Source organism: Coloeus monedula (assembly GCF_965178545.1).
Source record: "Coloeus monedula genome assembly, chromosome: 1".
Classification (NCBI taxonomy): Eukaryota; Metazoa; Chordata; class Aves; order Passeriformes; family Corvidae; genus Coloeus; species Coloeus monedula.
In genome coordinates this window covers 145190662-145199409 of record NC_138781.1, presented here as the reverse complement: position 1 = coordinate 145199409, position 8748 = coordinate 145190662, and the positions used below count along the sequence as shown (strand labels likewise).

Here is an 8748-nt window from a genome sequence, read left to right as displayed (position 1 = left end):
AGGACTCCTGCATGGCTCTGCTATACTGTGATGGCATTACCAGTGCTTTGATTCGGCATTTTTAAGTTGCATTTTTCCTATTAAAAATTAAGAACAAACTACAGATAAAATAGGCAAGATTAAAGATGCCCTTACAGTGCCAGGAATATCAACACATTGCACACCCTCCAGGATTTTCTTAATAAATAAAGATCAACACCAAGAGACATATTGGTTCATATGGCACTTACAGAGAAATTTAGGCTGGGCAGGGCTTTAGAGGGCTTGCGGTCTCTTTGCAAGAGTTAACTTTTGTATTCAAACAATAGAGATAAATAAGATATTGTGTTATTTTAGATAAGTTTCATGATCTCTAACAAGCCAGTTGTAAAAACTAGTTTTATTAACAACTTTGATTTAGAAAGAAACCTAATATCCCACCAACATCCACATGTAAGCCAAGAAGCGTTTCTAAAAAATTGCTACATCTCATGTGAATTTTGACACAAACCAAGATACTGGAGAGAATAACAAAATATGAGGGTTCCTAAATATTTTTTCACAAACCCAATACTAAATAACAATAAATTATTAGGACAATAACCTACAAATGCTGTGATACAGTAATAAGCAGAACCATCTCATAAAAATAAATTTTAATATTAACAACTCAGTTTCATATGACTGCATATTAATCTTTTTTTTTCCAAAGTTCTAACAATGTTCAAGCTCTGTGGTGTTTACAAAGATGGGTTTATTCTCCTTCATTCTTCTGCACTGACTGCATGGCTTCTGCTTTAACTCTGTTTCGTTTTCTTTTTCTTCTTTTCTTCTTTTCAGCAGAAGGCTCCTGACCCTCCTGTGTTTTCTTCTTTTTCTTCTTCAGACAGCTGAGAGGATTGGGGCCGCCTGCCCTTTTGCGTTTTCTTCTCTTTTCACCTTCTTGCTTTACTAGTCCTTCTTTTTCTTTAAGCTCCACAATACTTTGTTTTTGGTACTCTGGAACAAGCTGATTTGTCTGCAACTTCTGAACAAATGCCAGAGATTTAGGAGAAGGTTTGTCTAGCACCATAGTGTTCTGAATAATAAAGAGGAGAGGAATGCCAGGCTTCCTTTTCACTTTGTTTGATAAGTCCTGGTCCTGCAAAATTAAATACTTTAGTCAATATTTTTGGATTAAATGGTATTTGCAATTCAAATGCACCTACTTTTAATACAAAACTATGAAGATAAATTACATTATAAAAAAGATAAGAAACTTAATCTAGCAGATATACATGGCAGTGCCTTTCAGAGCACTCTAAATTTCAACTTCTCTCCTGACTAGCTGTATTTCTGATGCAAAATTTATCAACATTTTTTTTTCCTGCATGTATATGCATACATACATTTTTTGAGGAAAAAGTCCCAATTCACTTGTATGCAGATCACCATAACACAAGAAGTAACATAATTTCTTCTGTAATAATTTTCAAACTCCTGTGTCTTACATAAATATGAAGAATTCTACTACAAACCATTTTTTATATATTGTGTATCATTTATACATGCAGTCCCAATAACAAACCCAAGAAAAAACTGCCTTTCTTATTTGTATAGTTATTTATTCTTTACTTCAAGATTTTTTAAAATTGAAGTTATATGGATGTTAACAATTTCATTTTTCAGACTACTGTGCAAAGCAGTTCAGGGAAGGGGATGCACACACAAGCAATATACAAATTAGCATTCACGAGTTGTTTTTTACATGTCAATAGGTAGTCATGTTTTGTACACTTTCAGCTCAACTACTCAATATCATTACAAAGTAAAAAAAATCTAGTTGTTCAAGTAAGAGAAAAGATTACCTGATTCATAATTAGGAAATACATTAAAGAGCAAGTAAGGCTTTAGATGATTAATTCCCACAAACTATTTAAAAACCTCATAATCGAGGTTATTGTAGGCTTCTTCATCCTTAGGTATCAAAGCATCACTTCAAAAGAAATAGACTTACATTTCCCATGAGCTTTTACCTGTGTAGCAATAAAGAAGTGATGAGGGTTGCCATCTTCAATCATGGAAAGTAAACAGGTTGAACCACTCACAGGATTCTTATGGTGAGAACAGCTTCGAACTTCAAATCTCTGGGCAATTAATTTTGCTCCATACAGTGCTTTCCCCAGTGATTCAAGTTCTTTTATAACACATCTGAAAACCAAAAGAGGCAATGATTTTTAAACAAAAAAATCTCATACTTTTTACAACAGCAAAAGGCTGATGTGAGTTACTTAGGAATGAGCAACACCCAGTTGTTCAGGCTCTATGATTTGTAAATGGCAACCAGAAAAAAGCAATAGCCCATCTGAAGACATCAGCAAGGTTTCCTTGGCTGTAAACAAGATTAACCAGTAATAACATTAAGATATATTAAATGATTTAAAAATGATTCACATCAGTGACAATGCTGAGTCCTTAAATTTAAGTTTGGATACCACCTAGCATATGAACCACTACTTAACAAATAAAATTATTTTTTAAATTTAATTTATTTTAAAATTAACTTATTATAAAACTTTAAAATTTAATTTAATTTAAAAAATGGAAATAAAAGATCTGGGGAACAATAGGCCAGTCAGTCTCACCTCTGTGTCTGGTAAGATTATGGAGCAGATCCTCCTGGAAAGTACATAAATCATGTGGAAAACAAGGAGCTGACTGGTGACAGCCAACATGGCTTCACTAAGGGGAAATGATGAAAAATATGGTGGCCTTCTATGACAGAGTTACAGTGCTGATGGATAAGGAAGGGCAACAGATGTCACCCAACTGGACTTACGCAAAGCTTTTCACACTGCTCCACACAACATCCTTGTCTTTAACCTGGAGGCATGGATTTGACAGATGGATTACTTGGTGGATATGGGACTCACTGGAGGGTTGCACTTGAAGAGTTCCAGTAAACAGCTCAATGTCCAAGTGGAGACCAGTGACAAGTGTCATTCCCCAAGGGTTGGTATTGGGACCTGTTTAACATCTTTGTCAGTGACGTGGACAGCGGGACTCAGTGCACCCTCAGCAAGTTTGCCATCGACACTGAGCTGTGTGGTGCAGTTGACTCTCTGGAGGGAAAGGATGCCATCCAGAGGGGCCTGGGCAGGCTTGAGATGGGCTTGTGTAATCCTTATGAAGTTCAACAATGCTAAGTGCAAGGTCCTGTATATGGGTCAGGGCAACCCAAGCACAAATACAGGCTGGGAAGAGAATGGATTGAGAGCAGCCCTGATGAGTGACCTGGAAGGTGTTGGTGGACAAGACACTCAACATGAGCTGGCAGTGTGAAAGCCTGGGCTGTGTCCAAGGCTGTGTCCTGGGCTTCATCACAAGCAGTGTAGGCAGCAAGGTGAGGAAGGGGATTCTCCCCCATGACTCCACTCTAGTGAGATCCCACCTGGGGGTGACAGCGAGTCAGCTCATTTCCCCAGCAAGGTTCTTTTCATAACATTGAGGTGCTGTCTCAGCAACTCAGTGTTCTGACAGCAGAGAAAATGAGTCCATTCAGCTGGCCTAAGTGGAACCTGGTCAAAATGACCAACAGATATTGCTGAAAGAAGAAGCAAGAAGTGACATTTCTACATGACAGGAATACAGTTTGGATCAAAACAATTCCCAAACACTTCACAGCTAAGGACATGACTCAATACTTTATACTGTTTGGAAGTGCAGGCCAGTTCCATATGCTGTGCAAGAAGGCTCAGTGTGTTTTTCAAGCCGAGGGTATACATCTTCCTGGTATTTTCACTAATTCCCTCCCTAGTGGGCAGTTGGCTATTCTGTGTTATTGCAGATATACAACGTAACTGGGTTTTTGTATTTTAATACATACAATAAACATAATTAAGTAATAACAAAGGCAACTTGGATGCAACTTCAGTATGTAATGTACATGCTTCCATGTCTTTGTCTAGCACATCGTTGTCCTCTCTTGTGAACAGCTACTTTGGAAACAACCTGGCACTGGTAGGCTGCAGCTCCAGCAAGGCAGGAACTCTCCAGGCCCAGGAGATCTCAGCTTGCCCCTGCTGTTACTTCACCAATCAGACGCTGCGGGTGGGAAGAGACCCACCCGGCCCTCCCTCACACAGCGGGCTTACCGCTGGCCCCTCATGCCACCTTCGGAAAGGCAGCTGGGTCTGAGGAATGCTCCCAACCTCTTGCAAGTCACCCTCAGCCCCCAGCGCCACCTCCTCCCCAGGGCCCCGGGAGGCCGGAGCGCGCTCCCCGCCGTACCGCGTGGTGCAGAGCTGCGCGGCGCCGTCCAGGTACCCGGGCAGCTGCTCCCGGATCTGGATCTTGTTGCGGAGCGCGGCCTGGCAGAAGGTGCCGTCCAGCAGCACCTGGAAGGGCTCGCGGAACTGGAAGTTGTGCTTGTAGAAGCCCATTATCTTCTTGGCATGTTTCTGTCTCGTCACCCCCATGGCGCCCGCGCCGCCGCCCGAAACGGCCGCGGCTGCCCCGGAAGCTGCACCAGGCCCGGGCGGGGCCTCTCCCGGAGAGCCGGAACCGGCCGGGCAGCGCCGGGGCCGCGGGGCTTCTCCCGGAGAGCCAGAGCCGGAACCGGCCGGGCAGCGCCGGGGCCGCGGGGCTTCTCCCTGAGAGCCGGAACTGGCCGGGCAGCGCCGGGGCCGCGGGGCTTCTCTCGGAGAGCCGGAACCGGCCGGGCAGCGCCGGGGCCGCGGGGCTTCTCCCGGAGAGCCGGAACCGGCCGGGCAGCGCCGGGGCCGCGGGGCTTCTCTCGGAGAGCCGGAACCGGCCGGGCAGCGCCGGGGCCGCGGGGCTTCTCCCGGAGAGCCGGAACCGGCCGGGCAGCGCCGGGGCCGCGGGGCTTCTCCCGGAGAGCCGGAACCGGCCGGGCAGCGCCGGGGCCTCCCCCGCAGAGCCGGGACCGGCCGGGGTCGCGGTGCGTGGCCGGGGAGCTGCCCCGCCCCCGGAGGGTCCCACCTGCCCGTCCATCCCGGCACACGGGCAGCCTCAGGGCTGTTTCACTGCCCCTTGTTTTGCGGTGCTGTGCTGGTTCCTGCCGTTTGCTGAGATCAGAAATGCAGAGTTTTCTGTTTTTACTAGTTCAATGTATTGATAAAATCACAGTTGCTGTCGCAGAGACAGTAGTTTAATCACACATCAGCACACAGAATCACATAATCAATTCGGTTGGAAAAGCCCTCAGAGGTTATCGAGTCCAGCTTAGGACCCAACACCAACTTGTCAACCAGACCACGGCACTGAGTGCCATATTCAGTCTTTCCTTAAGCATCTCCGGAGGCGGTGATTCCACCTCCTCCCTGGGCAGTCCATTCCAATGTCTAATCACCCCTTCTGTTGAGAAATTCCACCTAATGTCCAATGTAAACCTCTCCTGGTACAGGCTAACACTACATCCTCTCACCCTGATGCTGTTTACGTGGAAGGTTTAGGAATACTTAAGAACGTTTAGTCAGTGCCCATTTATATTGTTTGCCTGTATTGGCTACATCAATCTAAGTTCAATGTCCACAAAACCGAAGTTGAAAAGCCCATTCTACATTTTAATAACTTTTTTCTGTGACTATTTAATTACACTGCAGCCTGGGGACACAGCCGTCATTGAAAAAGCCATTGCACAAACTCCTCCCTGTCCAACACAAAACATGAGCACACCAGACATCTGGCATTAAAAACTGAACTTAATGCCCTTGGTTTTAGGCAGGCAAGGGGATGTGATACCTTAACACCATCAAAATGATAATTGGAGACATCTGTCTTGCTATGCAGGTTCCACAGGAGACATCTTTCTACCTGAGACAACTGTACTACAAGCAAAACCACGGCAAGCACCTGCCAGTTTGCTGTAATCAGTCAGGCTGCTCTAAGGTTGTTTAAGCAAATACCCAGCTGTCATATTGGCCTTTTTGCTAGAAAATAGATATGGAAAATAAGTGCTTCCAAGCAAGTTAGTTGGTGTTAAGAGAAACTGAAAAATAAAGGATTTGATTACTATTCTAGAATTCAAATATTTACATGGGAAGATATTTCAAAGCACTTAGAATGAAGAGTGCAAAGAACAGGTGATTGAGAATATTTTCCATGGGATCCAATTGTGCTGTTGACAGTATTTTTCTGCCATTAAATCCTTCTTTCCAACTGTCTTCAGGGGACAGTTGTGCGTGCTCGTATCATGGACATACATGGATATATGCCGCCTTATGAGCTAAGTGAAATGTTGAATTCATTATTAGACATAGTCTTATATCTAAAGATCTTTATTAAACTTCAGTCCTGTGGCTGACATGTTTCCATAATGCCACGATGACCCAGTTCTCCTAACTGCACAGTTTCATTATTGAAAATGTTAAACAAAAACATTCAGAAAAACTCCAAAGTAAAACCTTACTAGACAAATTATTTTTTCTTCCAGTAGGTTTTTGCTTGCTTGTTTTTGCTTTGTGTGTATGTGATGACAACTAAGTAACTGCCCAAAGACAGGCAGTTATTCAATATTAAAAACACTTCCCACATCTTACAGCTAGAATGAGGAATCACCAGTGATAACAGCTGCTATTACAAAATAGAGATAAAAATGAAAAACAAGTAAATGAGAGTTTGAACTAGTTTTTCAAATAAGTGCAAAGTAAGATATAATCCAGAGTAGGGTGTTAAATACCATTGGGATGAGATACAGTTCCCCTGGTAAATAGCATCATTACAGACAAGTTGTAATGCAGCTGGTATGGTGGAGTATGTTCAGAAGGCAGGCTAGCAGGCAAACCAGCACAGATTCCTCATGCTCCATTGGTCAGAAGATGACATTAATTGGATGATAAACTACTTTCAGTATAATTATGTAAATTGCATTTCACTTTTATGCAATTACTTTAAAATTTATTTTTAAATTTAAATTTAAAATGTTAAAAATGTCTATAAGCCTACTATAGCAGTGCAGAGAAGTACAGTTCTCTCAGCATTTTCTTTCATACTTTGACAATATTTTGCATATACTAAAATTCACCTTATTTCTTTCAAGTTCAATTATTTTACTATTCCCATGAGCCATCTGTAAAGTGGATTTAAAAAAAAAAAAAAAAAAAGCCTAGGGATCTTATGAGAGGTGTTGAATCCAGACATCTCTGGTGCGTGGGGTTTGCTGCGTCTGGCTGCTGAAATCTATCCACACACCATCCATCCTCTCTGGACCCAGCAGGATTCTTATGCTCCCATGTGTCCTGGACAAGTGTGGCACACACAGAGGACACTAACAGAGCCAGCCATTCAGACTACCATGGCACAGAGAACTCTACCAGAAATGACACATAATTGTGGAGGCCGGTGAGCCTGTCAATGAAGGAAACACAACAGCGCCCTGGAAGGATGAGCCCTAGGGCTTTACTAGGTTAGGATGAAAGAAAATGGTCTCTCCTAAGAGGCTTTCTGTTAACTATATCAATTACGTTGATATACACCGGTTCTGTTTTCCTGGTTGGCCCGTTGGCCTTCCTGCCCCCTTTTTACCCTATAGGTCTTCCCTGTGGAAAGTTCTCCCTTCCCGGTTCTCCCATTGGCTTTTGTTCCCTTGCTCCTCCCTCGCTACTCCCTTACTGGCTCCCCTACCTTAACCCCGCCTATGCTCCACCCCTGTATTCCCCGACCATTGGCCCCTGGTATTTTCTCCGCCCCTATCCGGTCCCATATTTAAATCTTGGACCCTGGGTTGTTCCTTTATCTTCGTCCCTGGATCCCTTCGTGTGTGTGGCAGTAAACTACCTTGTGGAACCCCACACGAAGCCCCTCCCCTGCTCCTTGTCGTCGGTCTCTTTGTGGATTATGAGCTATCCAGTGTGTGTGTGAGTGCGTGAGAAGTGGCCTGCCGAGTGACTCCCTTTGTTGGAGGCACTTCCAGAAGGTCGTGGCACCTCACCATCCACCCTCGCCACAGCACATAATGTAAGTAGAGAGTGAAGTCCTGCTCCCCCTCTCCAGCTGAACATGACTGAAATGCCCTGGTGATCACTCACACACCCTCACTCCTTGGACTCACCAGAACACCCTCATTCACAAATCACCGTGGCCCCTCGGTCCATCTAATGGCCATGCCTGAACACTGATCCTCCTATGCATGTATGTGTGTCTCCTCCTGCTAACTAGCTAGTCCAGTTTAAATCTGATAGCAGATTACACATCCATAGGATTAAATACACTGGGGCAGGATATTTAGGTGAGAAAGAATAGCTAGGAACAAGCTTCATAAAAAGGTAGGACTAGTTGCTGTGGTCAGGCAAAGAGTTCAGTAAGACAAATGTACTGAATGCTGCCAGCTCACATGTGCACCTCCCTACGTCTCATTTTCCCATGTGTCTTCCTAGATCCTCCCTGATCCTTCCTTTCCCTGTTTTTGGCCAGTTCTATGAACATCCCATAGAAAGTTTTGCAGACTCCTGCTGATACCCCATAAGAAGTTTTGCACAGTCCTATACACCCCCTCAAGTATCTTGTGGTACTCATGATAATCATATTTTCTCATTCTTACCAGAGACAAAGCTCAGGCTTGCCCTCCTCAGGGTGTCTGCCTGGGCAGCTCCTTAATGTCCTCAAGTCTTCTTCTCCTCACTCTTGTCTTTGTTACCACCTGCTTATTCAGCAATTTTGTGCACCTGTGTGTGTTTAATAGATCATTTGCCCCTCTTTTTTCTAATGTCTTCTATAATGAAAAAACGTAATGAACCAAAAGCTTTCACATTCCACATACCCTTACAGAGA

At 44.0% G+C, this 8748-nt stretch overlaps 1 protein-coding gene across 2 annotated transcripts; it reads right to left on the bottom strand.

Annotated features, from left to right (window-relative positions):
* Positions 1-620: 620 nt before the first annotated feature.
* Positions 621-4463, bottom strand: UTP23 (UTP23 small subunit processome component). 2 transcript variants are annotated; one of them, XM_082284603.1, is made up of 3 exons: positions 4249-4463; positions 1995-2169; positions 621-1120 (listed from the first exon to the last, which is right to left on the bottom strand). In XM_082284603.1, exons 1-3 carry the CDS (start codon positions 4434-4436, stop codon positions 734-736), a joined length of 750 nt encoding a protein of 249 aa, XP_082140729.1. In that variant the 5' UTR covers positions 4437-4463; the 3' UTR covers positions 621-733. The 2 variants fall into 2 exon arrangements, with proteins under 2 accessions (XP_082140729.1, XP_082140730.1); XM_082284604.1 differs by lacking the exon at positions 4249-4463 and adding an exon at positions 2798-4234.
* Between the last annotated feature and the right edge of the window lie 4285 nt (positions 4464-8748).